The 25,975-nt window shown below is 49.5% G+C and overlaps 11 protein-coding genes across 11 annotated transcripts; 5 read left to right on the top strand and 6 right to left on the bottom strand.

Annotated features, from left to right (window-relative positions):
• Positions 1-78: 78 nt before the first annotated feature.
• Positions 79-1,147, top strand: EDB91DRAFT_1247911 (Rtf2 RING-finger-domain-containing protein; the record flags this gene model as incomplete). The annotated part of the gene is made up of 4 exons (XM_041322865.1): positions 79-201; positions 251-385; positions 440-1,081; positions 1,139-1,147. The coding sequence occupies 4 exons, from the start codon at positions 79-81 to the stop codon at positions 1,145-1,147; spliced, it is 909 nt and encodes a 302-aa protein (XP_041177817.1).
• A 544-nt stretch (positions 1,148-1,691) lies between these two features.
• On the bottom strand, positions 1,692-2,795 carry EDB91DRAFT_317782 (uncharacterized protein). The gene is made up of 5 exons (XM_041326842.1): positions 2,603-2,795; positions 2,452-2,544; positions 2,291-2,392; positions 2,213-2,233; positions 1,692-2,160 (listed from the first exon to the last, which is right to left on the bottom strand). Exons 1-5 carry the CDS (start codon positions 2,630-2,632, stop codon positions 1,762-1,764), a joined length of 645 nt encoding a protein of 214 aa, XP_041177816.1. The 5' UTR covers positions 2,633-2,795; the 3' UTR covers positions 1,692-1,761.
• Positions 2,796-3,410: 615 nt separating this feature from the next.
• Positions 3,411-4,953, top strand: EDB91DRAFT_1081652 (uncharacterized protein; the record flags this gene model as incomplete). The annotated part of the gene is made up of 8 exons (XM_041315403.1): positions 3,411-3,527; positions 3,577-3,612; positions 3,637-3,673; positions 3,773-3,848; positions 4,107-4,177; positions 4,224-4,315; positions 4,680-4,863; positions 4,922-4,953. The coding sequence occupies 8 exons, from the start codon at positions 3,411-3,413 to the stop codon at positions 4,951-4,953; spliced, it is 645 nt and encodes a 214-aa protein (XP_041177815.1).
• Positions 4,954-4,961: 8 nt separating this feature from the next.
• Positions 4,962-7,183, bottom strand: EDB91DRAFT_317572 (uncharacterized protein). Its single transcript, XM_041326840.1, has 3 exons — positions 6,797-7,183; positions 6,488-6,737; positions 4,962-6,412 (listed from the first exon to the last, which is right to left on the bottom strand). The coding sequence occupies exons 1-3, from the start codon at positions 6,921-6,923 to the stop codon at positions 5,134-5,136; spliced, it is 1,656 nt and encodes a 551-aa protein (XP_041177814.1). The 5' UTR covers positions 6,924-7,183; the 3' UTR covers positions 4,962-5,133.
• Positions 7,184-7,659: 476 nt separating this feature from the next.
• EDB91DRAFT_317576 (uncharacterized protein) lies at positions 7,660-8,067 on the bottom strand. Its single transcript, XM_041326841.1, has one exon. It carries the CDS (start codon positions 7,974-7,976, stop codon positions 7,716-7,718), a length of 261 nt encoding a protein of 86 aa, XP_041177813.1. The 5' UTR covers positions 7,977-8,067; the 3' UTR covers positions 7,660-7,715.
• A 1,986-nt stretch (positions 8,068-10,053) lies between these two features.
• EDB91DRAFT_1336224 (uncharacterized protein) lies at positions 10,054-11,136 on the bottom strand (the record flags this gene model as incomplete). Its single annotated transcript, XM_041325526.1, has 5 exons — positions 10,927-11,136; positions 10,648-10,856; positions 10,388-10,585; positions 10,150-10,201; positions 10,054-10,090 (listed from the first exon to the last, which is right to left on the bottom strand). Coding segments are annotated over exons 2-5 (327 nt in total), but the record flags the coding sequence as incomplete, so codon positions are not given.
• Positions 11,137-12,798: 1,662 nt separating this feature from the next.
• EDB91DRAFT_1237083 (anaphase-promoting complex subunit 11) lies at positions 12,799-13,336 on the bottom strand (the record flags this gene model as incomplete). The annotated part of the gene is made up of 3 exons (XM_041321540.1): positions 12,799-12,839; positions 12,901-13,002; positions 13,171-13,336. 3 exons carry the CDS (start codon positions 13,334-13,336, stop codon positions 12,799-12,801), a joined length of 309 nt encoding a protein of 102 aa, XP_041177811.1.
• Positions 13,337-13,846: 510 nt separating this feature from the next.
• On the bottom strand, positions 13,847-15,144 carry EDB91DRAFT_317384 (uncharacterized protein). Its single transcript, XM_041326839.1, has 4 exons — positions 14,753-15,144; positions 14,267-14,698; positions 14,087-14,215; positions 13,847-14,017 (listed from the first exon to the last, which is right to left on the bottom strand). Exons 1-4 carry the CDS (start codon positions 14,864-14,866, stop codon positions 13,952-13,954), a joined length of 741 nt encoding a protein of 246 aa, XP_041177810.1. The 5' UTR covers positions 14,867-15,144; the 3' UTR covers positions 13,847-13,951.
• A 746-nt stretch (positions 15,145-15,890) lies between these two features.
• EDB91DRAFT_1201605 (dynein heavy chain, N-terminal region 1-domain-containing protein) lies at positions 15,891-20,473 on the top strand. The gene is made up of 14 exons (XM_041320664.1): positions 15,891-15,997; positions 16,067-16,487; positions 16,532-16,798; positions 16,846-16,970; positions 17,025-17,355; positions 17,406-17,975; positions 18,026-18,192; positions 18,245-18,322; positions 18,372-18,945; positions 18,994-19,244; positions 19,291-19,512; positions 19,564-19,693; positions 19,744-19,841; positions 19,897-20,473. The coding sequence occupies exons 2-14, from the start codon at positions 16,226-16,228 to the stop codon at positions 20,329-20,331; spliced, it is 3,510 nt and encodes a 1,169-aa protein (XP_041177809.1). The 5' UTR covers positions 15,891-15,997; positions 16,067-16,225; the 3' UTR covers positions 20,332-20,473.
• Positions 20,474-21,101: 628 nt separating this feature from the next.
• EDB91DRAFT_1280076 (uncharacterized protein) lies at positions 21,102-22,728 on the top strand (the record flags this gene model as incomplete). Its single annotated transcript, XM_041324715.1, has 6 exons — positions 21,102-21,547; positions 21,601-21,856; positions 21,903-21,939; positions 21,996-22,074; positions 22,126-22,445; positions 22,498-22,728. Exons 1-6 carry the CDS (start codon positions 21,472-21,474, stop codon positions 22,726-22,728), a joined length of 999 nt encoding a protein of 332 aa, XP_041177808.1. The 5' UTR covers positions 21,102-21,471.
• Positions 22,729-23,695: 967 nt separating this feature from the next.
• Positions 23,696-25,239, top strand: EDB91DRAFT_1129694 (uncharacterized protein; the record flags this gene model as incomplete). The annotated part of the gene is made up of 4 exons (XM_041318583.1): positions 23,696-23,981; positions 24,040-24,281; positions 24,330-24,411; positions 24,465-25,239. Coding segments are annotated over 4 exons (900 nt in total), but the record flags the coding sequence as incomplete, so codon positions are not given.
• Positions 25,240-25,975: the final 736 nt, after the last annotated feature.

Genomic DNA, 25,975 nt, shown 5'->3' with positions numbered 1-25,975 from the left:
GGCAAATGTCTTAACTTGACGCCGCTTGTCAAAGAGCGTGACGCTTACTCATCACAAACTTGATCTGCTTCAGCCAACATGGGAAATGATGGAGGCAGCATTCCCGACAGACGAGACCTCGTAAAGAACAAACCAAAGGCAGAACAAGCAGACAAGGCGAACCAGACCCGTGCTAGATGGTTTTTCTGCGCTCTTTCAAAGGTGAGAAATCTTGTTTCTGGTGGCTGAATACTTCTGACAGACTTCCTAGCGTCCCTTGCAAGAACCCATCGTGTCTTGTGCTCTTGGTAAACTTTATAACAAGGATGCCATAATAGAGCATCTACTTGATAAGACCGTCTATGGAGATGCAGGGAAGATATGCGGACACATTCGTTCGTTGAAGGTGCGCGATGCTCTGGTATTACTACTAAGATGGGACTGACATGTTACTCGACAGGACATTAAAGTCCTCAAGCTCACTCTAAGGTCTCCACCCCCTCCACCCGACTCATCTGCCGACGTCGCCAAGTTCGTGTGCCCGCTCACATTCAAGGAGATGAACGGTGGGCAACCATTCGTCTACATCTTGACTTGTGGATGCGTCTTCTCTCAGTCTGGTCTGCGTACCGTCCTCGGCCCATCACCTCCGAACGGAAACGCTGCAGCTGAAGAAAGTCCAGCTGACAAGGACGACCAGCTAGAAGTCTGCCCACAATGCGCGACCAAATTCTCCAGGTCGTCCGACATTTTCATGATAAATCCACCTCTGGAAGAGGAAGAACGCATGTACGTTGCGATGGAACTTCGTCGTTCACGAGAGCCTGCGAAGAAGTCCAAGAAGCGCAAGGCTGGTGCAGATGCTGTTGCTGACGAGGTCGCTACCAAGAAGAAGAAAGGTTCTCTAGAGGATCACTCGCCTTCGCCAGCACCGGGTTTGAACCCGAAGATATCTGCAGCATCGCGATCTCTTGCTCAGAGTCTTGCTGCGGAAGAGGCGAAGAGGAAAGCTGGAATGAGCGATGCGGTTAAGTCGTTGTATCGGGGCAAGAATGATGCTCCTAGGAAGGAAACATTTATGACCATGGGTACTTTTACAAGAGTGAGTTGTTCATTTGCGTGTTGTATTAGTCGTAACACTAATTCGGGCCCTGTGCAGTATGCGTAAATATCGACTTTTATCGCGTGTAGCTCATAGGTACGGAGGGTGTATGTTGCTGTATTAGGTTATAATTTTTGTATAATCATTTTGCTCAGATGCATTGGTAGCTTCCCACGAAACGTTTCATCTTTCTCGAGGATCCGGTTCTTCTGCCTGCAACAAGTGCGATGAATCAGTGAGTGAGATTGTATATGAAGAACGCATGTTTGAAGGTCTCGTAGAGTCGTAAACAAACAAATGCGGCAAACAACCCACCCAGTAATGCTACGTATGGTGTTGTCCTGCCCTCTCCTTCCATTCGGTATGCCCTGTCATCATCCCACCGCTCGTGAGGCGTGCCGTCGTACCCGCCAGTCAATTATCCATTGCTCCACATTGACACTTCGTGGAGGCGTTCTGCTTTCGCAACAGCTCCCTCAACTCTGCCGATTTTCCTCGAGCCTTGTCATGGTGAGCCCCATGGGCACCTTTTGTTTCTGATGATACGATCAATCGCCCCGTGTTGACTTCCAAAGCCTCGCTCACGCGCGCGGCGTCTATGCAGGACACGAGGAGGTTGGCGCCACCATGCAGTTTCTCCGGAATGCCAGTTCATAGTGAATACTATAACGTTCTACAAATTACCATTTCTCCTTTTTCATTTGGTCCAAAATTTCCGCCACTACAACTCGTTCAAACACAGTGGATTTCTCTTTGCCAAGTGCTTGTAAGATGAATTTGTCCTTCGATGCAGCTGACAAGCTAGAAAAATGATTGAGGTGCTCGTCTGTGCATAGGCCACCCTGGATGATGGATCGATGGAAACGAAGAAGACTTGGTGTTACGGAGTCTAAGCAGGCCGGCAAGAGCGCTAGGCGCGAGGAGGAGGCCGTAGCGGCCTCACGATCGACTCTGTCCGCCTGGGTATGCCTAGCGCCTAGGTGGACGACTGGAGCGACATCGACTCTGTCCGCCTGGTTATGTTTGGCGTCTAGGCAGACGACTGGAGCGACGCGAGACTGACGAATCGCCTGTTTAAACTGTAAGATATGTTAAATGATAAATTTTGTCAGTGGAATAGGGAATCCAAACCTGTGTGTTCTCCGCTAATTCCTGCTCGACATACATTAGACAACCAGGTAGTAATCCTTAGTATAGGCTTGAAATTACCTCCAGCTTATCACGTTTTCGAAACTCGTGTCGAATCAGTACGTCAACCGCCCAGCCATCTTCGTACTGTGTCAAGAACGACAACTCCGGGTTCAGTAGGATCTGCAATACATATTTCAGCCTTGGACATGCCGGCGCTCTGCAAATTAGATATCGCTTACCTCACGTTTTAAAAACTCCAAGCGAGCCTGAGGCTGATTCACGTACAGCACAAAGACATCGAGGTGACGGATTAACAAGGTTCGGATTTTTCTCTTAATAGGAGCAATAAGCCGAGCCTGCAATACGACACACATTTCAGCAGCTACTCACCTTAGTCTGCTGGAAGAGTTTCTTGTTCATACGCAACGCCGCGTGGAAACGGCGCACGGGAGTTCGATTTCGAAGGAGGCTTCTGAGGGTCGCCTGCGAAGGGCGCCTTATAGTGCAAACGTCTACATCTACGTCTGGTGAGGCTGCCCAGCCATCGTTATCACGCACGAATATGATAAGTTAATTGTTTTCCGAACGACAGACTGGCGGAACCCACATTGTCTGGAGCCTGTGCTCTGCGTAGACCAGGCGCGGGAAGTCATACTCTGGTAGGTTTGTGCAGTACCTGCCCAACGATCGTCAATTTATCACGATGGTCCTCAATCAGCTCATCCGGAACTTCAGCATGATCAAGCCTCGGAATGGCTGGAGTGTCTTCGTTCATTATGACATTGATAATCGTAGTGTGGCAGACGCCCGTCCTGTCGGTTTCCTAAGGCTGCCGCAAGTGAGCAAAATGGATGGTTAATATTCTTAACAGCATACCACTCGCCTCGATCCCCGCTTTTTTGCAGCTCCGACGTTAATTTCCGGTATTACAGTTCCAGACAATGCACCCCATGTTGCCTATCTTTGAGACATCAAGCACGATGATTCGAACGCAAGGAGTTATCATTGATAACACTCGAATCTTGTCACTGCCGAACTTCAAAGTCTCTGATCAATCCTTCTGTTACATAATGCATCTACCCTCATGTCAGTGATTACCCCAAACCGTTGACAGGGGCAAAGCGGCCGAGACACATGTGAGCAGCTTGCAAGCAAAATTGGAATATGTGAATGATAAAGATCTGTCCTAACCGGATAAATGTACTTCACAGTTCTACGCGTGGAGCTTATTCTGCGGTTCTTCTGCGCCAGAAGCCGTACCAACGGTGAATTTACTGTTCGCTACAAAGTTATAAGTCACCCGCAATTCAACAAGGTGAGACGTCAATACTTCTCGTTGATCATATATCGCATCGTACGATCAGCTGTCCTTCGATGTGGTCTGTCTATTGGGATCGTCAGTAAGTACTTTGTTGGGGCTCGAGTACCGGCGAAGCGGCCGAAACCTCGGACGCGCGGGGTGTCAGTATTACTTACCGTGGAAAGATCACGATCACATGCCTAACTTAAGCAGCCTAACTGTTCTACATAATCTCATTCATGCTCTTGAACCGCATAAAGGTCACAAGGGAGATCCAGTACATCCAGCATTGACAGCATTCAGAACCGCAGTCATATATGACGACCTTGACTTGAAGTCAGTACTTACGTGCACACTTAAACTTTCTGACCTCCGAGTTACTAAACATGGAAACTTGACCTACTTCGCATGGGTCAAGGGTGACCGACCGGAATTCTGATTCGGACTTTTGGTACATATTCTTGAGTACCTCCGAGGGTCCGACCAGAAAGCTTCCAAGCCCACCGCACAAGTTTTTGCTTGCTCTGCAAAGAGACGTACCAGAAACTCAAGGAGATCTCAACTAGCTTGAGCCTTGGGTTGGTTGATGGTCAGGTGCATCAATGAAGGCAGAGTTGATCCCGAGCATGACATTAGATGGGTTTTCTGCGCTCTTTCCATCAATGGTGAGCAATCGTGTTCCGCCGGCTGAGCGTTTATGAGTCCTGACAGACTTTCTAGCGTCCTGTGCTCTTGGAACACTTTTTGACAAGGGTGACATCTACAACCTCTGGGGATATGGAGAAGATATGCGGACGTTGAAAGTCCGTTCTAGTGTGGTCTACTCTGGGATGTGACCCAAATGTGACCCAATAATTAGACAGGTCATGAATATCCTCAACCCCACTCCAAGATCTTTGCCCCATCCGTCTGACTCGTCACCCAGTTTGTCTGCCCGCCCACGTTCAAGGATATGAATGGCGGACAACCATTCGTATGCATCTGTGCCTGTGCCTGTGCCTGTGGATGCGTCTTCTCTGAGTCTGGTTTGCGTACCATCCTCGAGTGGGCCGTATGAGCACTGCGATAGTTCATGAGAGTCGGCGAAGAAGCACCAGAAGCGCATGACTGATGCAGAAGCTGTTGCTGTGTCCTGTCGCTGACGAGGTCGCCATGAAGAAAATGTAGAAAGGTTCTCCAGACGGCCACTTGCCTTCTCCGCCACCAAATTTGAATCAGAAGACATCCACAGGATCGCAATCTATTGCTGGGAGTGTTGTCCTTGAAGAGGTGAAGAGGGACGCTGGTACGAGCGATGCGGTCAAGTCGCTACGTCAAGACGACCTCTATGATCATGGGTATCTTTACAAGAGTGAGTTATTCATTCACGTCTGGCCTTGGTTCGTGATTCCAACCTGGGTTCTATGTAGTTTGCCTCAACATCGACTTGTATGAGGTGTAGCTCAGAGATGCAGAGTGTATTAACTTATAGGTTTTGTATAACCCCCTTTGCTCAGAATGGATCGGTCCTTGACACTGAACTTTTAGCTTTATCTAGTTTTTTCTGCCGGTGACAGGTGCGATGAACCAGTGAGTGTGATTGGCATATGAAAACGCTGATACGTGTCCGAAGGTCTCGTAATCAGAAGCAACTGATGACGCCTGACTGTAAGAAAATAAATACGGCAAATAACCCACCCAGTAAAGCTAACGATGCTGTCCTGCCTTCTCGTTCTATTCTGTCTGCCCTGTCATCGTCCCACTGCTGGTCATGCGTGCTTTCGTAGCCACCATTCACTTCTCTATTACCCCCCGTTTCTCCTAGACTCCACGCCTTCTTTCCTTTATTTCCGTTTTGGCTCGTCACAATCCCGTTCCGCTCTCGTAAAAGCTCCCTCAGCTCCGCTAGTTTTCCTTCCTCCCGAATGATAACGGCTGCACCAAGTTTAGCCTTGATCAACTCCCTAACAGCCAGTCTGGATTGTTCATATAACTCGTCGTGCCAGTAGCCAGGACCGTCCTTGAGCGGTTTCCCTCTGGTAGTGGTGATGCAGGCGTGCCCATCGAACGTCAGCCCGTGCCTCTTAAATTCGGCTTCGTTCTCCTTCCACCACCCCTCCATTGGATCCTTGTTCTCCAAACCCGTCACGACAAGCACCACAGGTACCTTCTTGCCTGCGATGATGCGATAAAATGCATCGTAATTGACATCCAGAGCCTCGCTCACGCGCGCGGCGTTGATGCAGTACACGAGGAGGTTGACGCCACTATGCAGATTCTGTATCAACCCCTGCAAGTTCCTTGCAGCACCCTCCGAAATCGTATCGTGGTCATCCTCCTTGTGCAGCCCCACCGAGTCCCACAACATCACCTCCCGCCCGCCCATATTGACAACATAACCCCTGCTCGCGAATGCTGCAAGGCCTGGGTCAGATAGACGGGAGATGTCCTGGCCGGCAAGCATGTCGATAAGAGAACTTTTGCCTGCGCCGCGCTCGCCAAAGAGCAGGACATTGGGGAGGGAGGGCTGTGGGGGGAGCCGGCCGCGTGTGTGTGTGTTCACGGGCTCTGGATCACCCCTGTCTCTCGTGGTACCTGTGAGCCGCGCCCAGAAGCCTGTTTTAGGCTGAGGCCGAGGCTGCGTGCGGTTGTCTGTGATGACGATGTCATCTGAGTTAGCGGGCGAGGGCTGGTTGTATCTATATGCGTCATACCCGCGGCTTGGGCCTGCGGTTGCGTGCGACGGGGGAGGTGTGAAGAGGGGGGAGCGCTCATTGTATTGTGGGGCCTGCGCGGGGGCGCGTTGTCTGCCGCGGTCATCTGTGGGGGGTGGGCGCTGTTTCGTGCGGTCGCGGTCTTCAGGGAAGGGCTCAGCTGGTGCACGTTGTTTCCCGCGGTCATCTCCCGGGGATGGGCGCTGCCTAGAACGGTCTTCGGGGATGAGCTCCGCTGGTGCACGTTGTTTTCCGCGGTCATCTACTGGGGATGGGCGCTGCCTAGCACGGTCTTCGGGGATGAGCTCCGCTGGTGCAAGTTGTTTGCCCCGGTCTTCTGCGGCAGATGGGCGCTGCCTGGTGCGGTCTTCGGGCGGGAGCTCGGTTGGTGCCCGTTGTTTTCCGCGATCCTCTACTGGAGAGGGGCGCTGCCTCAAGCGATCGCGGTCACGGTCTTCGGGGATGAGTTCAGCTGGTGCGCGCTGTCTGCTAAGGTCATCAGGTCTTGCGGGATCGCTTTTGGGTGGGAGATCTGTGGGGTGATTGTCTGTGTCAATTATGATCTTTCACAAGTTTGGGGGTGGTTCGCACTTGGTGGTTGTTGTTGCGAATCGAGGACTTGAGGCCGCGCGGCAGGGTCTGGGGGTGCGTCTTCGCGCCTTTCAAATCTCTTCATGTCCTGAGAATGGGAATCGATGCCAATGGATCCAAAATTCATGGGCTTTGGTGGCGAAAGGTCATGGTATATGTACGCTATGCCTCGCCGGTGGGCACATGTTGTTCACGAGCCGAGGCGCACGCGTGTTGGACACGTTTTGTGGTTCTGGTCTTTTGTGCAGCGTGTTGTATTTGTCGGCCTCGCGTGGAAGTGCTATTCTCTCGCGTTTAACGAGGTGCAGGGTCCGTCCAATCATCGAGTGCTGTACGCTTCTATTCATGTCCGTCAAGATTTGGTGGACCCGATTATGTGATGTAATGGTGCGTCTTTCCCTGTTGCAGCATGTATGGCTCAGCGCTGACGGTTGTGGCTGCGATACCACAGGATAACACGCTGAATGGAAGTGCCACGCGTGCAGATTCACCCTCATCTGTGTACAGTGTTACCTTGCGTTTCGTGATATTGAAGCAAAGAAGACGACTTAAAGGTATATCATACGTTTATACACAGTTGAGTTCATCTGCATTCGGATGCGCGCTTTTCCGGTGTCACGTTGCCTTGAGTCGTGCATCGTGCAATATTATCAGGGCACGTAAGTTCTTGGGTTAATTCACAAGCTGCTCGCTGGAGCTCAACGCAGTGGGCATAGAAGGAAGTACAGTCGTCGCGTGATTCTTGTGACGCTGTACTATCCTGACGGGATCTTGAAGATCTCGGTGGGCTTAAGCTCGTTCAAATGAACAAGAAGCTATGAGAAACAATAACGTAGAACACAAGTAAAGTACGAGCAACGCAGTACGTACACTAATTACTCCGTCCCAGTGATAAAGTACCAATACCACGGGCCTTACACTAAGTATCCCGCACCCCACCCCCAGACGGATTCGAGGATATCTGCGCGCCTACTACCCCCACAACGAACTCAATGTCAAAAAAACATCCATCGTCATCCAGCTTCGCATCGAGGTACGCATACCCGCAGGGTACGCACTGGATGTCGATCGTCGGGTACGGTACCCCGTCGAGCACGAGGAACGGGTGTCCCGCCCCACGCATGTATACCGCGGTGAACTCCGCCGCACTCAACTCGCGTGGTTCTGCGTCCTCTCGCATGTGCTCGTCGTTCAACGGAGGACCCTGCCATAAGCCTTGCTCATTGAACACGCAGAACGCGGTGATCCAGCCTGAGAGGTGATTTGAATCGCAATATTTCCCGTCATGAGTTGCAACTCTGGACCAGATATGGAGGTTATATAGGGTGGGGGACGTGTCGAAGGCTGCTGCGAACCGAGAGATGACCGAGTGCAGGAGATGGCACCATGCTATTCTTTCTGTGCCATATTCACGCGGTCGCTCGGATAGCCTTCCAGTCTTACCCCTGTCCCAGGAGCGTCACACGGGGTATCCCATAGGTCAGTCTATATTGCTCATCTTGATCCTATAGCAGAAATACCTTTTCATTGTCGCCATCATGTACATGGCATATACAGTCCGGTCCGCATTCGTCGTCGTGGAAATTTGAGGTATGGCCCAATCCATCAGCAACGAATCCACCATACGTGTGCGATTAAGCTCCATCATCTGGCGCGCAGCGAGAGTGACGATCTCGGTTCTCGACGACTAGGATCCTCTTGCCTTCCTGTGCTACAAACTAGAGTTTTTCGACGCGTGCGTTGACAAAGAGGCTGAATTGGGTGAGGATCGTAATCCAGACGTCACCTGAACAGAGGATGAGCACGATTGTTGCTGTACGCCTCGAGGATGGTATGCACGAACATTCGGATTCGGAATAATGTCACGCGCTGCTTCGAGCTCTGTAAGGAAGGTTTGGAGGTGGTGGAGACAACACTCGAGTTGTTTGGGTGAGGTCTTTTTTTGGATCAGAGAAAGTCCTTTGGGGTCGTAGACCCTATGTCGGACATGGTTTTGTTATATGCTTTCTTGAGGTCTTTTGATAGTATACACCATCGTGTGGCCCACACGTTAGCTCTTTTGAGTCCTTTCTGCCCGTATTCCGCCAATGTTGTATACACAGAACTGTTATTATAATGCGTAGTAGTAATATTCCTAATCCCATTTGTTCTGTACCGACCGAAGGTCTTCGCTTGTAGACTATGAGCTGATGACGTCGACCACTATCTACTCCTATTGAGGCAGATGGTTAACTTCATTGGCTTGACAGGCGGAAGTGCACTCACATTGTCGCGGCACCAGCACAAGGAGAAAATCGACACCATCTCCTCGTCCAGGATAACAGCAGATGTCTTGCACTGATCAAGAATGTGGTCACTGACTACCTCTATGTAAGGGAGGTAGGCTGTCACTAACACATACTGCTTAGGGTCTAGTTCGTGGAAAGTCGTAGGTCCCTGAACTACCTTGCGGAGCCCCACGCAACACGGCGGAGGGATTGAAATCCATCAATCAAATGCACCGACGAGTAGGTGTCAGGATCCTTGGGATCATCAACCCATACAATACGAGGTTCTCCCGTATACTCCAAATATTATCGTGCCTCGAAGGTAGCGACTGCTAGTTTTGGCGGCACATTTGGCACTCGTGATGACGGCTGCAGCCTACTGGAATGGTATATCTGCATGCGCTAGTTTACCCCCGGACCCCATGACAACCACGGAATAGTCAATCCATCTTCTGAGGTCGTATTAAAACGATAAATATTCGTGAAAGAGGCGGGCGGTTATGACAAAAATCGAACCAGGGCTGTAATAATCCGTCACGCATGTGACTCGGTCTGCGGGGTTTGTTGTCTAAATCCAATGTTCATCTGATGTGCACAACTCGAGGCACTATGGAAAACCGAAGTGATATCGAAAGGCAAAGTGAGGCGTACGAATGGGCAGCGCGAATCTTGCCTGAAACTGCGGTGCTTTTGACAGGTCCTCGACGCCATCAAGATCTATATAGCCGTGTGCTGTGAGAGCTAGCCTAAGCTTCTCCGTGGTAAGAAAGCAGAGTTCGCGAAAGCGATGGGCTTCGCCAACCTGACATATGTATGTCCTTCTGGAAAGTTAAATGAGAACTTTTGAATGATAGACGAATGAAAACGTTCCTTGCCCGTGGACAAGGGCCCATTTGAGAAGCCGACTTGGTCGAAGTTCCTCTCAAAGTGCTTTTGGGGAGTTTGCTTTTGGTTTAGTTCAGGTTTACGTTCGTAAGCACACACTTTTGGTTATGTGTTCGGCATCTCCACCAATCGCATGAGTGCGCTACTGAAGTCGTAAGCGTTCATTTCAGTGGTTTTGCAGATGAATGTGTGGAAATTTACCTAAATTTACTCGGTATTTGGAGTTGGAAGTTTGCCATATGTCGGCGGTCATCTAGTATGTAGCCTCCGTGAGCTGATTCGTCGATTCCAGGAACTGGATCATCCCTGTTACATGTGTCACAAGGGCCATTCGCCGTCTTTCCGATAGTGTCCCATGATTCTTCATCGCCGGGAACATAGTACCAAGCAAGGCCAAATTTTCGATGACTGATGGACCAGGAATTGAAAACCTACTCACAATCAAGTCTTTTCGCCACATCGAGCTTGAAGGAACTCCACGCGTCCACCTGCTCTCTGAGTGTGCGCAAGTAGTCTGGTGTGAACTCGGAGACAGTAGTTGACCGTGATGAGCCTGCACCAATCCTTGGGCACCAGGTTCAATGGCATATTGCAGCTCCACAGAGTTTTTGACTGTCGTGGACATCGTTCGGCAGGTCTTTCATAGGGCAGTTCGGGGCGTTTGTTGATGAAGTCATAAACAGAGGGGGCTTGACTCACCAATGCACAGCGTATAATGTCATCGAGCCCAGGATATGACATCGCAATTCCTCTGCGATATCAGAGAGGGAGAGCATTGGTCCCGGTGAGTCTGTGTCTCCGAAGTGGGTTGGAATATTACTTATACCATCTCCTTCCCAGCCCGCCATAGTCGTTTGCATCGTTGGCGTATGTGTATTGGATTGGCAGTACTTTTCTAAGCTGAGTTTCTATTGTGCAAGGCGCAAAGGGTGAATCATGGGCTGAATCCCGGATGCAAAGGGGACGACTCATACTCACACCTGAGCTACAAGTAAGACCTAGGCAGCGGTCTAAATCGATGGGGTTGTCGCAAAGGTCGTCTTTAGCCAGGCACAGCGCGGCACCGACAGAGATGCATGTTGCCAAAGCAGCAATAACAGCGAGCGCCGAGGAGGAATGAGAAACGCATGGCTTGCGCTAGGTGATATGGGATGCGCCAAGGGGGATCTCGAATAATAGCTCTGATACTGGCAGTAGGAAGACGGCCTGCTTTTATATCTTAGGAATAGGTTTTTGCGAAGCACTCGGCAGTTCTACCAGGTTAGTTGCGCCTGGGACTTCAGGGAGCCTACTCGGAGAGCATAGGCAGAACCACTGCAGGGTCGGCGGATATTCCACGAGTGTAAATGTACTGGAAAGCACAAAGCCAGAGCAAATTCTTACGAATCCTTCTCCGGGTGCGCAGTGTTGCAAGGAAGATGATTTAGCCTGCTTAGGAGAGACTCCATACCAATTCGAATTCATACCTCAGAGTCATAGCATCACGGAAGGCGATAGTCACGTGATGTACATTTCACCTTCTAATCCTAACAGCACCAAACATGCACCCCAGAATTTGACACAACTTCAGAATGTCGCTATTACATAGTATTCGACGAGATTTTTACGAGTCCCTCGTGCCAGCGTAAAACATGATGGTACAAAGCGGTGAACAGGTCTCAGTTCGGTGACGTCCCAGCTCTCCTCCACACTCGCTTAGTCATTCTATGATATTGTCAAGAATGTTGTTCGAACGTCATGGGGGTCATGACCTAGTTGGTGATACCCGGGCCCAACAGCGAACCGTGGCTGGTACTTATGACCATACAGCAGCAGTTCAGTCCAGCCTCTCGGCTAGATTAGACCCCTCCTTTGCAAGCATTTTCATCTTTTCATTGCACAGCAAACCACCAGGGTTCAAGTTCGTTTGTCCTCCTCTTGGGTTTTCGCCCGTCACCCCCACTCAACGAAGAATCCACCGATTTGAAAGGAGTTTCTTCAAACCACAGATGCTTTGATTCAAGGGATAATCCATCTTGCCTGTGAAGTCATCGTTTCATGAGGTTTCATGAGAGCTGTATGGCATATGCCCTAGCATCTACTACGACGGAAAAGTTCCGTCGGTTATCTGGGCTCTGGGCCTGATATCCCCTGCATGCCAAACAATCAGAAGGCGGGGTAGTAGGTAAGTAGTGGCAATTTGAAATGCCGCTTCCTCATTCCGGTCGTCGCTGGTTGTGCTTTATTGTAACAACTCATCAATCGCGTTGTGTATTCGTATTCAACTTGGAGTATCTTCGTTGATTGAATTTGTATTGACCCCTCTTATTCCACTATCACAATGTACTAGGTTCGATCCTCAAAAATTATCCCTTCCTTGCTATACCAGCATTGTACGGAATCTCCACCCATGAGGCGTTTAACCATACTGGCTCCAAAACAGACCTGATAGCTCCTTGGTTGTGTATTGTATCGCGTATTTTGTACATTACTGTAGAGCTTTTCTCTTTTGGTTGTGTTCGAGGGGAGAAGGAGGGGGTGATGACACTCGTAGTGTCGGCGTTCGCGATGGATGAGTGCGCCTTGTATTAGTATTAGTATTGTATATTTGAATCATGACCCCGTGACTGGTCGTATCGATGTCAAAGTGAAAGAGTTCATCACGAGTAGTTCGAGATACATAAAGTGATACAGTCAGTATTATAGGTGTAGGATGCGTGGTGTGAAACGTGATCCACGCACGATCAAGAACATCGATCGACATCAAACTACCAACGTTAAACCTGTTGACTCGGAGATGGATCCGCTGCTATATCGAGAACGGCTCATACCGTTAACGCAAAGACGCTACCTCAAAAGCGTATCGAACTGCTAGCTCGAAGACAATTCGTTCGCTTTCCGCTCGGCAGTAACTAAAACCATCCAAAACAACATCAGCAAGAACCAAGTACATAATACAACCGCATCACGCACCCCATGCTCGTCTGTCCATGGGACATTGCTGTTTCGAAGCAGTTGTCCCTATCCATTTTAGCAAGCAGTGCATGTGGAAGACGTGGCTGCATTCGCCCCAGACTGTGTGTTCAGATGAGTGGTTAGATGAGTGCGGGTGTGAGGGTAGGGTTGTTAGTGTTTTCCTAGTGCTCGTGATACCCTCAAAGCGAAGTAACGCAAGAGAGGAAATGGGTAGAACGCAACAAGAAAGAACGGACGGAACGGAAGCAAACGAAAGCTCAAACTCACTCAACGGACAATCATCGCCCGGCATCTTACAGGACGGACAACACCCTTCAAACGGGACGCGACAGATCCCGCAGACGTCGCCTTCATCGTCTTGGTCATGGTTGGTGTGACCTGTGTTCCAGCGCCATTGGGCAACGGCACTCCAGTGTTTGATGTGCACTTTCATGTGTGTCGGGCGTGGTGCGTAGCTAGTGGAGAGGAGGAGGGTTTGGGGTTATTTGGTATTGTGTACGCGTCGTTGCATAAAGGGTTTAGGGTTGGAGGTTGAATCACGTGTTATTCGTCCCGGCTCATCCTCTCTTTGTGAATTCGGTTTCACCATGTCTGAGGTCTGCGTTCATGAAGACTGGAGAGCATCTAGTAGGGTGACTTGTATACGGGAGATCGGGTCGAAGACTGATCAACTGGTCCTAGGCCTTCCTAGGCGTCCTGTCTTCGATTATGCGAGCCGCTTTGTATTATCGGTCCACATTCTCGAAGACAGGAACCGCATCCGGGGTAATTCGTGTGCGGACGGTGCTGCGGTTGCGTCGCAGATATCTATTGGTTGTTTCTCTCGCTCTGGCATCTAGCTTGTAGACATGACTTGGTTATGGTAAGGACAGTTTATCGTCGACCACGGCACTCGATTAATGACTTTCATTCTCGTCCACATCGTTCTCGACTTCCGCATAGATTTCTGTTCGCACCCAAAACTTTACGCAGCTCTATAGTGTACGCCGCGTAGACACGTTAGCTCTTTCTCTCCGTCCATTCTACCAACATTGTATGCACAGAATTATTATAATATCCATTTGTACACTTCGCTTGTAGACCATAAGCTGATGACTTCGACCAATGTCTGCTCCTGTTGAGGCAGATAATATAGAAACGATTAACTCCATTGGCTCGACGGGCAGAAACACGTTCACCTTACCGTGGCACCAGCACAAGGAAAAAATCGACACCATCTCCTCGTCCAGGATAATAGCAGAAGTCTCGCACTGGTCAAGGACGTAGCCCCGACTACCTCTACGTAATGGAGGTAGGTTGCCACCGGCATATCCTGCTTGGGGTGTGGTTTACTTCTGTGCAAGGTCATAGGTTCCTAAACTACCTTGCCGATGCCACGCGCCATGGTGGATGGTTTGAAATCCATCATATGAACCGACGAGTGGGTGTCAGGATCCTTGCGATGATCAACCCATACAACAGGAGATCCTCCCACACCAGATATTCTCGTGCCTCGGAAGTAGCGACTATTTTGTGGACCCCATGATATCCACGGAACGGTCAGTCCATCTTTGTTAAACTGTGATGGAGGGATATTCATGAAAAGGAGGCGAGCACTGTGCAAAATCGAAGGATATCGAGAGCAGAAGTCGAATGCATTTACGGGCAGCGTGAATCTTGCTTGAAGCTGCGGTGCCTTCGTCAGGTCCTTGACGTCGTAAAGCTCCATATGACCACGTGAGAGAGCTAGAAGCTTCTCCATGGTAAGAAAGCAGATATCGCGAAAGCAGGGACCTTCACCAGCCACATGTATATTCTTATAAAAGGTTAAATGAGAACTTTCGGATGATAGATAGACGAAAACGCTCACATCGGCTTGGCCACCTTCATGCCAATTCCATACATGCAGCGACCACCTCTCCGTCATCCAGGTCCACCCCACGATATAGATCAAGGCGGTCTCCGAAGACGTTGACCAACACATGATTATACATACGTGCCGGTGATGAGAATCGTTTACTCACGGCGCCAACTGTGATCCATGGGCCGAAGGATGATACTTGCCCGTGGATAATGTACGGAAATTTACTCGGTATTTGCATCGGGGGTTTGTCTACCATATGTCGACGGTTACCAAAAGGTCGTGCATCTCATCTATGTAGCATCTGTGAGGAGATCCTTCAATTCCAGGAACTGGTTCATCCTAGTCCATGTGTCACAAGTGCATTTGCCGTCTTATATGTGTAGATCTCAGTATCGACAACTTTAGATGACTGTCCAATGACTCTTCATCGACGGGGTAATAGTCCCAAGCAAGGTGGAATTTTCGATGGCTGATGCACCAGGAATTGAAGAGCCGCCCACACTGAAGTCTTTTCGCCAAATCGAGCTTGAAGGAACTCCACGCGCCCGCCTTCTCTCTGAGTATGCGCAAGTAGTCTGGTGTGAACTCGGAGACAGTAGTTGACCGTGGATGAACCTGCACCAATTCTTGGGCGCCAAGTTCAATGGCGTACTATCGCTCTACAGAGTTTTTGACTGTCATGTACATCGTTCGGCAGGTCTTTAATGCGGCGGTTCAGGGCGTTTGTTGATGAAGTTATAAATAGAGGGGGCTTGACTCACCGATGAACAGCGTATGACTTCATTGTATGAAAGAAAACCAAGGATATGGCAGCGCAATTCGTCGGCAATATCAGTGAGGGAGAGCATTGATCCGTGACACAAGGAAGGTTCTTGGTTGTGGTATGATGACAGATAATGCATCTTGCCTGTGCGGACACGAGCTGTATCCGTATGACAATGCTATGAAATCCGAGCTTACAGTTGACTAAGTCCTGCATTTCCTTTGAAGGTTGCTGTCTTACATATGATGTCGCCTTGTATGTAGTCATGTCCTGATTGTGGCAGGGATTCTTCAACAATGAAATAAAGCACGGAAGTTGAACGGAAACGACCTCGGAGTGTGGTAATAAGTAATTTAAGGTCGGAGTGTGAAATTGAAGTTGCCTGTAAACGCGACCCAGGGCGACAGCAGCAGCTAAGTACTTACCAGCTCAGCAAAATCCACGCGCGCGGGCCTCGTTTTTGCGGAACGTGAACGTGATAGGACAAGGTAATGAAAACCCCTTACCCCGACTTATGTTTCATTCAGAAAATGAATACTGATATCGGTTCTGCTCAGGAATACCACACAAGCCACCGGAAGGCTATCCCGCGACGCTTAGCAGGTGCTGCTGTCGGGTTTTGGAAAGGAATCGGCTTTTCGACACCCAACTTTTCCAATTCTTCTTCAGCTTCCCTCAAATCTATTGACCCGTTGGATCGCCCCGAATCCCCCACCATGTCCACCCCAGATGTCCCTACAACCCCTCTCACGAATTCCAACGGTGCCCTCCCCCATGACAGCCCTGTAGATACGCCTCCTTCCTTCGATACCTCACTTTTTCGGTCATATCTTATGTCACTCCTGCCACCGGTACTTGGTGCTCAACCCGAGGAGTTCGTAAGCTTATTTGATGAAGAATTCGACGAACGTGTCACTCGCTTTGCCGCAGAAGGTGGAGGCGTGATTTATGTGGTAAAAACGAGGGACGAGGCAGAGGGTGAGCTTTGCATCAAGTTTTGAAACTGATCTAACGCGTTCCAGAGGACGCGCCGCCTTCTTATTCATACCACCTCACTTCACAACTGACTTACTCTCCTGCGAGTGTTACATCACTTGCACTCATCAAACGTGGTCCCACTTTGGATCCTGTAACTCCTCTTGCCACACAACTACATATCCTCAATTTGTTCGGAGGCGAAGAAACGCCATACGAGAGTTTGCATGCCGTCGTAAGCTGTGGCGTTAAGCCATGGTTTGATGCTTTTGTTGGAGCACGGGGTGGGGGCAAGGATGGAGATAGTAAAATGGGTATGCTCCCACTTCCTTTCTTTGGCTTCACTCACTTGCGTTTATAGGGATACCCATGACCAAGAAGAAGTTTGCCGAACTGGAATTGTCATTACTACACCTTCAGCAAAACGTGGAAATACCGGAGACGCATCTGATCATTCATCCAGTCATACAGCGCGCCGTAGAACAGGTCAGTTCCTCCACCGTGACGATATTTGTCTATAAGCTGAAGATGTCACACCAGGCCCAAGGTTCAGGCGTCCGTCCGAATATATCGCATATACCTCAAAAGCACTTAAACGATAGTTCGTTCCTCAACACTTTGCACGGACACGTCAACATGTGGATAAAGGCTATTCAAGCAGTCACGAAGCTCACCCGTGACGTTTCCTCTGGTACCGCGTCGCAAGAAATCAATTTCTGGCTCAGTCTCGAACGGGCACTGGAGGGCATTGAGACGCAACTACGCAGCGATGAAGTGAATATGGTCATGGAGTGCCTTCGAAATGCGAAGCGATATCTCGCAACGGTCAGTTTTATGACGGACACCGGCCTCAAGTCTTCTACGGATCTTGGTACGCGTTCCTTCTTGCATAGCCATTTGAGTATTAACATATATCATCAGTGCACAAATACAACCAGCTCATGAAAGACTTTCCTCTCAATGAACTGTTATCTGCAACGGATCTCGAAAAAATCCAAGAATCGCTGGTACTCATCTTTGGACACATCAATCGCAAGCTCAAGCTTTCGCCATACCCAATCCGTCGGGCACTTCCCCTCGTCGAGGCAATTTCTCGCGATTTCAACGACCAGCTATTGCGCGTGCTGACGTCACATAGGTTATCGTACACGCCTTACGAGACCTTTGACCGCTTACTCGGACAGACCATGAACATCTTCCGGACGTGGGATGACCTCATAAAGGAGTTCACGAACGTTGCCCGTGAGGTTATGCGTAAACGCGGAGAGAAGTTTGTCCCCATCAAAGTAGTTGCTGCGCACGCGAAACTACAGGAGCGGACAAGGTATCTGCGAGATTGGAGGAAACAGCACGAGCAGCTGGCGGTGATGACAGGGCCTACGAAGGGTTTGGGCAGTATGACTAAGGAGGTGGGTGGAATGGATATGGAGGAAGAGGTGAAAGAGGCGTATGAGGTTGTGAAGCGCATTGATGTTCTCGATGTTTCTGTTGGTGAGCACCTTGGGCTGGTCCTCATTGAAATTACCTCATTCCCTTCGCAGAGGGCACGGAAATTTGGGTGGCTGCTGAGAACGCATACAATGAACGGGTTGCAAGGGTCGAAAACCAAATTATTGCACGGCTACGCGATAGGTTAGGCACGGCAAGAAACGCGAATGAAATGTTCAGAGTGTTCTCCAAATTCAATGCACTCTTTGTTCGCCCCAAGGTAGCTCGCTTTGTTGGGACGATGTATGTATCATTAACCCCGTATCCCGCAGATTCGTGGAGCTATCCAAGAGTATCAAACTCAACTCATCGACTCAGTAAAGGAGGATATCAAGCGACTTCACGATAAGGTAGGTAGCCTACTCTTATATTGTCTCCGTTACTCATACGACCTTCTAGTTCAAAACGCAATACCGGTCTTCTGAAGCCTATCACATGTCGCAAATGCGCGACCTACCTCCAATAGCAGGTGCCATAATCTGGGCACGGCAAATCGAGCGACAGCTACTCACCTACATGAAACGTGTGGAGGACGTACTTGGCAAGGGCTGGGAGCTCTATGCGGAGGGTCAGAAGCTTCAGTCAGAAAGCGCCGCATTCAGGAAGAAGCTCGAGACACGGCCAGTATACGAAGCCTGGCTGCACGACATCAACCGGCGCGACATGGGCGTCAATGGCCGTCTCTTTGAGATTGTGAGATTGCGGGGAGGGGGATTCCAACTAGCGGTCAACTTTGACCCGCAAATTATCACGCTCTTCAAGGAGGTTCGGAATTTGTTATGGTTGAACTTCCAGGTCCCGCATGCGATCACGAATATGGCGAAGGACGCGAAGCGTGTGTATCCTCATGCTGTCAGTCTCATGGAGACTGTCAGGACTTATGGGCAGACTCTGGATCTGGTGGAAAACAACATGGGCATTGAGTGGTTGGTTGCCGAGTACCGCAACGAGGCTCAGCGGATGGTTGCCAAAGGTGACTAGATTCGGATGTCGATTTATGGGCTCTGACGGTTTTGTGCAGGTATGGGCATCAGGTGGGATTACTTCGTCAATCAATACGACACCGCGCGGTATGTTACCAGTGCCGATGGCCGCGAAAACCGACATATCCAATTCGTGCGGGAGTTTGCGAGTGTGGTGTCTGTTCTGCAGGACAAGACTAATAATGTCATTGATCTGTATCGCAGTATTCTTCGAGCAGTCGAGGATCTCGCGACTTGCACCTATACCAGCGAGGCGTTTTCAGAACTTCTGGGCAAGATTCAAGCTGCCGTGAGTTCCTTTTCCTTCTTATTGTTTGTGTGCTGAGTATATGCAGATCGATCGTCTGAATCTCGAGGGATACGCTAACCTTGAACACTGGGTGGCTGATCTCGATAAGCGGATAGAAGGGATTTTGCTTCAACGCTTGGGTTATATCATCCAAGTTTGGTGTTCCGAGTTTGATCGTACGGATGATGGTGATGCGCGCCGAGATCCACTACCTTTGCGGGACATTACCAATAAGCGACGTTTTGGCAAAGGCGGGAAAGAGGAGAGGGTACGATCTTTTGTTCGTTCAAAGCTACTAAGTGCTGACTCATCTTTCTAGGTCGTCGAGGGCAACATGACTATAAAACCTATTGTTCACGAGATTCGGATACAGAACCAGGTGATCTTCCTTGATCCGCCCATAGAATATGCTCGTGCGACTTGGATAAAGCAATTGCATGACTGGTTAGGTGTGTATGTTGTCTTCAATGATCGTAATCCTTGCTAAATTCTGGGACAGGTATCATCTGTCGACTGAGACGTATCCAAAGTTCCCGGTATGAGATCGGTTTGCAGATGCAGGGCACGCAAGTGTCAGAAACAACATATACCTCTCTTGTGCGTATCTCCCTCAATATGTCGATGTGATCACGTTATTAAGAGCTCTACTCAGCTCACACGATTCTCCGACGAGACTTTAGAACGACCGTTTTCTCTCATAGAACTCAAAGTTCAACAACTCAAAGACTACGTCGCCAAGTGGCTCCAATTCCAGTCCCTGTGGGATCTCGAAGCAGAATACGTCTTCAACCGCTTAGGCGACTCCCTCGCGCACTGGCAACAACTTTTAACAGAAATCAAAAAAGCCCGCTCGACATTCGACAGATCTGAAACCCAAAAAAGTTTCGGAGTCTGTGTGGTAGATTACGAACAAGTCCAAGCCAGGGTAAACGCCAAGTACGATGGATGGCAACGGGATATTCTCAGTCGGTTTGGTGTGAAGCTTGGGAATGCGATGAAGGAGATGCATGCTTCGATTATGAAGGCGAGGAATGAGCTGGAGCATCAGTCGATAGAGGGGTTGGTTGGAGGAGCACGAAGATTTTGATTTTGAGGAGTGGAGTGGTGATGTTTTTCTTTCGATACCCATCCCATCGCGTCGTTCGTTACTTGGACCTCATTTTTCGTTCTGCATGCCCATCATGTCTAGTGTATAGGTTACGCGTAAGATTTTGTAATGGATCCTGAGCTTGAGTACTTGAGTGACTGACGCTAAATTGCCTCATCTATTTCTGATGGCCCTTGCTTGTTTTCTCATGACGAAGTCATGATCGATTTGATCAAGAAGGAATAACCGAGACTAAGACTTCCTTCTATCTTGGTCTGGCTTTAGAAGGCATGACTATCTTCAAGTTCATTCTATTCTATTACTCTCCGGGCGAATGAAGGACACCGTTAGTGTATCTCGCTATTCCTATCTATAAGGGTTCGCTGATAAGACTTTTTCTTTTCCCCAGTCGCCATTTCCTTGCAACGCCACCGTGACTGACATCTTCTCTTTGCACACCCTCAAGGGTCGAAAATTCGTCTCAGGCCAGAGACTCCTTCCAATCAGGGGAACATCACCTTCCGGGATCCTGGAAGCGGCGTTCAACCTGTGATTGTGATTGGTGTTCTTAGTTTGCCATTAACGTTATGGCAGGCTTATTGGGCACTATTGGTTACGCGGGGATCCGTCGGAGGTGCACAATAGGTAGGTTTAGGTGCGAGCCTGAGTGTCTATAGAAAATAACATGACACGAGCTTGGAATTGAGCGGGCTTGGACTTGAGCAGGCTTGGAATTGAGCAGACTTGGAATCGAGCAGACTTGGAATTGAGCGGGCTTGGAATTGAGCAGGCTTGGAATTGACGACGAGGTTTGGAATCGAGCAGACCTTTCAGAAAAGTTGAGTGCTTCAGCTTCAGCCAGTTATCGTGGTCCCACAGTGTCCTATATGTCAAAATTATTATGTCTGTGAGTGACTCATCCCCAACGTCAACTTCATGCCTGGCTGCTGGTCTTTCCGTCTCCCTAGTAGTGGAAACTCTATTCCGAGTTCTCTATATAAGCGCTACTTCTTCTCCACTCGTCCTCAACAAATTCTACTTACTTGTCTACGCTACTTGCCAGAGGATAGTGTGCCTCTGACAAGTACTTCGTCTCAGTATCATCCACAACTTCTCACCTCGGTGACCTAATTTGAGGTCATGTCATCACCACATCAAAATCTGTCGTTTGAAAGATATCGTCTTGATGGAATGATGATATTATGTGCATTTTATGGTGTGTTTCCGTTGGACATGACAATCCGGAAGTTGACCTATGTACCGCAATAGGCATATACCTTCTCCTTACAGTGCAAGCCTTCATTGCTCTCGTGCAGCGGCCTCGACATGGGGGGAAAATTGCAGAACATCGCCGCGCCCTTCTTTTCTACGTCGTCATCACGTTCATACTAGGGACGATAAGCACCGCTATGAACGCAAAGTATACGGAGATGATCTGGATAGACAATCGTGACGATCCTGGTGGTCCGCTCGCGCTAGTCGAGCACTACATGAGTTATAGTCTCAACGTTATAGCCCTTGCCACGTAAGCGTTCTTGCCCATCTACCTCCGGTATTGACACCCCGCCTAGTGGCCATATTCAAGAGTGGTTTATGCAGGCCCTGCTCGTGAGCCGAATAGTTCGCTAGATGGTCTGGGACAGGCCTGATACTTGAATACTTAGCTTCACCGATGTTTTGTGATATGGAATTGGGCAAGATGGGTGATGGTCCCGATGATCACAGTCTATATTGCCATGATTGGTACGGTTCATTATTCACCAACCGACAGCAGTCACTGACAATTTTGAGCAGTGTTGTCTATCCTCATCGTGATCGAAGCGAGTATCGGAGCTTCATTTTACACCAACCCGATCGAACTTGCCTACCTCTGCATCGAAGTAGGGCATACTGTGCTGTATACCATTCTCGTGACGAATCGTTTATTCGTCATGCGAAAGCGCATGAGGCAGGTCATGGCCCAATATGATTCTAGCACATATGATGCCATCGCCCTCATGGTCGTCGAGTCCGCAGCGTTATACGCCGTCTTTGCTGTTATTTTCATAGTTTCCTTTGCTGTGGGTGCTCGCGGTGTCACCACTATGTGCTTCCTGTCCATTGGCAAAATTCAGGTAAGCGGACAAACCCCCAAGCTATTTGTGCCTCTGATGCTAGTTAAACTAGGGCATTGCCCAATTGTTCATCATCATCCGCGTTGCACGGGGACGGGCAGTTACACGCGAGTGGACCACTCAATCTATTCCAATACCTACGGCTATAGCATTTGGCGCGGGCACTAAATCGGACACAACAGAGTCAATCCACAATGAACAAATAGCTAGCCCAGAGCAGGACGTCACCCACTTGCATTCTACTTCTGAGAAGGCGGCGGAAGTTGCAGTAAAAATCGTATGAAAATAGTTTAATTTTATACTTGCTTTATACTTGAGCTTGAATGTAACTGTCTTTATTTGCGCTGCGGTCTGTTTAATGTTGAAACTCTGAGAAGCAGATTCGGCATATGACGGAATTGAGAAAATGACCAGTTCCTTCAAGTTCCAGTGTCCACATCACATACGGTTGTTTTTTAAACACGTGACGGGCGCGTCCAAGTTGGCAAGCACGCACAAATAGCTTGTTATAAATATGGCGGTACTTCCTAAAATCGCCTCCGCCGAACATCTTGCCAGTGAACTTTAGCATCTGACGATATTCAGCCATCATGACTTCCATCACTTACGTCGGCAAATGCGTGGCTATCACTGGGTTCTTGTCGGTTTATTTCTTTCGAGAAACCGTCGTCCGACCTACTGTTCAGCTGAGGTCCGACCTAAAGGTTTCCGCCAGCCTGATCGTGTCGGAATTTTCCATTTCAACGATCACTCTCGTTCTGGCCGCCAACTACGCCGCGCGAAAGTTCCTTAGCATGAACAGTGGTACCTTCACCGGCGACAACGCTGCCGGCGGGATCCCTACTGCTCCCAGTCCTCGCCCGCCCGCACATTTAGCCCTAGTACCCAATGAATATGAATCCTCCGATAATCCATGCATGATCGAGTTACCAATTTCATCCTCGCCTTCGAATTCCTTTCAGCAGTCTTCATCATTTCAGTCATCGTCATCTGTATCAACAACTTGTCTCCTCATTCTCGATTTGCCACTCAATTCCAAATGTAACCGCCTATCAATAACTTCCAATACTACCCTCGTCGCCCACGACGACGACATTTTCTCAGACGAAGCCTCGTGGATCAAAGACATTAAGTTGTCTGATGACAAGAGGACTTTCCATGAGGTACGGAGTGTCATACCCTAGACATGCGTCGGCTAACATTTTGTTCGCTATAGGAATATGCTACCGCACACCCTACGCACGCTCAAGACGAACACAACGTCGACACACTACCCCTATTTGTACCACTCCATCCATTCTCGTCACCTGTATCAACACCTCGATTTGCCTTCCTTCGCCTCCGATGCTACTCTCGTGGTCCATGACAACGATTTCCTCTCTGACGAAGCTGAACACACCAAAGCCATCGAGTTGCCTGGTGACGCGGTCAAAGGGACTTTCCACGAGATACAAGTACACCCTATGCTCGACAAGCACGAACACGACATCGACACCCTACTCCCATTTTTTCCCATTCTACACATCCTCGTCACCTGTATTTCCAATGTCTCTCGATTTGCCGATCATCGCCTCGACCTGTAACCACGAACCAGCATGCACTACGCCCGACAAACACGAACACCACGGTGACTTCGACATCCTACCCGCGACAACGACAGCTATCGACATCGACTATGGACCCTCATCTACAAACACTAACCTTGATACCGACCTGTCTCTTCCTGGATCCACAAACCCTGCTGACGCATTGGCTCAGAAGCTGGAGGCCACCCACTCCCTCCGAAGTGGTCAGAAGTTCCTCTCAAACAAACTCAGGTCCGCCAGACAGCAAAAGGTATGTACTTGCTCATCGCTAGACTACAGCACTCATCATTCTTTATAGCGCAAACCTCGAGCTTCCCGACTGACTACTGCCCGTGACAGCATTGCGCGTTCTCGCCACGGGCGCCACGCCAACAAGCTTGGTCAGTCATTTTGTCGTTACGTTCCTATTGTTTGTTGACTTCAGTACAACTAGTACGTCACCTCATGCACATTTGTGAAAGGATTCGCGTCGACCACACAGCCCCCGTTGACACCTGGGTTGCTAACGTGGCAGAGGTAGGGCTCAGCTCGGTGCTGACCGGACACCGCCCAACGTCGCCGGGATCACTGCTTCCTCCCAGAGTGGACATTGTTTCAGTTCCGGAGCCTGGTTCACGCATCAAGGCCTGCCTTGCACCACTTCGCCAGCGAACGCATGCGGTCGCAGCGGCAATCCCAGCCACCACCACCACATCTTCATTACCCTGGCAACGCACGTCCTGACTCATTTTTACGAATCACCGTTTTACGTCTGCCCACGTTCAACCTCAGCACCAAGAGCCACGAAGTTCACAGGCCACGAGAGCCGAAGAGAACAAGATGCCACGACATTATCACGACTCTCAAGACGCCACGACTGACGCTATCCCAGTATGGCATTCAGAACTGGGAACACGAAAAAACGCCACGACGCATCAGAAGATGACCATTTCACGACTCTCAAGAGACCATGACACTATCTGAAGGAGACCACTCCATACACTCACGCCTGAGAACACGAAAGACGCCCACAACGCCATCAGAGGAACGCCACTTCACGACACTCACGACTGACGACACTAATCAAAACGGCCCACGTCATTGGGCATACGATACTCCCTCACAACTCCAGCGAGGCGTGTTCCAGCTTTCAAGTGCGACACCACGTCCTTGCCAGTCGCTGGAGTCGATGTACAGAGAACCGAGTGACCTCGTCCATGGAAACGCCTTGTTTATATCTACATCATCCATTTCCGTGGCTTGCACTGCCTGCTTTGGACATTCTCATATTTAATCCCCATGTTTTTGTTGCTCGTATCTCTTGCATTGAATATCATCATGATTTATTAGTAATTCGGACTTTACATATGCAGGCATTCGGCGGTAGGAATCAGCGACTCGACGGCAAGGTATGACCAGCCGATACTTGTAGAGCTCGACATCTGACCTAACCCACCCCAAGGAAGCAAATAGAAGGACGATGCAGCAGAACAACTTGAGACTACTTATACCAATTCGGCGGCACCTGAATTCCTGCGAATCTGGAAACAAGTCGTGGCCAACGACGAGAAACACTGAAGAAACACGAAACAAAACAGAACCACGTTCTGGATTGCGAGACGACGACGGTAAGGTACAAGCTAAGAGAAAGAGGTGTCTACGATGCAATGAACCATATGTCATGTGTACGTAAGCCACCAGGCTTACAGAATCAAGGCATTTCCAACATCGACACCCACCGTTGTGTGCCAGATGAACACACCATGACAATTAACTGGCTCGGCTCTCAAAGTAGCTATAGGTAAGAAATCGGCACATTTCAATCGAAGGGCAGGGGAGGAGAAACGCCATTCGGTAATGGCATCATTTGAAGCTTCGACTCTAACTTGAACGTGGCTGGATATTCTGCTCAGTCCCATCGGTGACCTTGTCGAAATTGAACACGTGGTCAAACTTCTGGTCGTG

Source organism: Suillus paluster (genome assembly GCF_016628075.1).
Source record: "Suillus paluster strain FC165 chromosome Unknown EDB91scaffold_22, whole genome shotgun sequence".
Taxonomy (NCBI): domain Eukaryota; kingdom Fungi; phylum Basidiomycota; class Agaricomycetes; order Boletales; family Suillaceae; genus Suillus; species Suillus paluster.
Note: the sequence above shows the minus strand (reverse complement) of the source record. Positions and strands in the feature narration are given on the sequence as shown.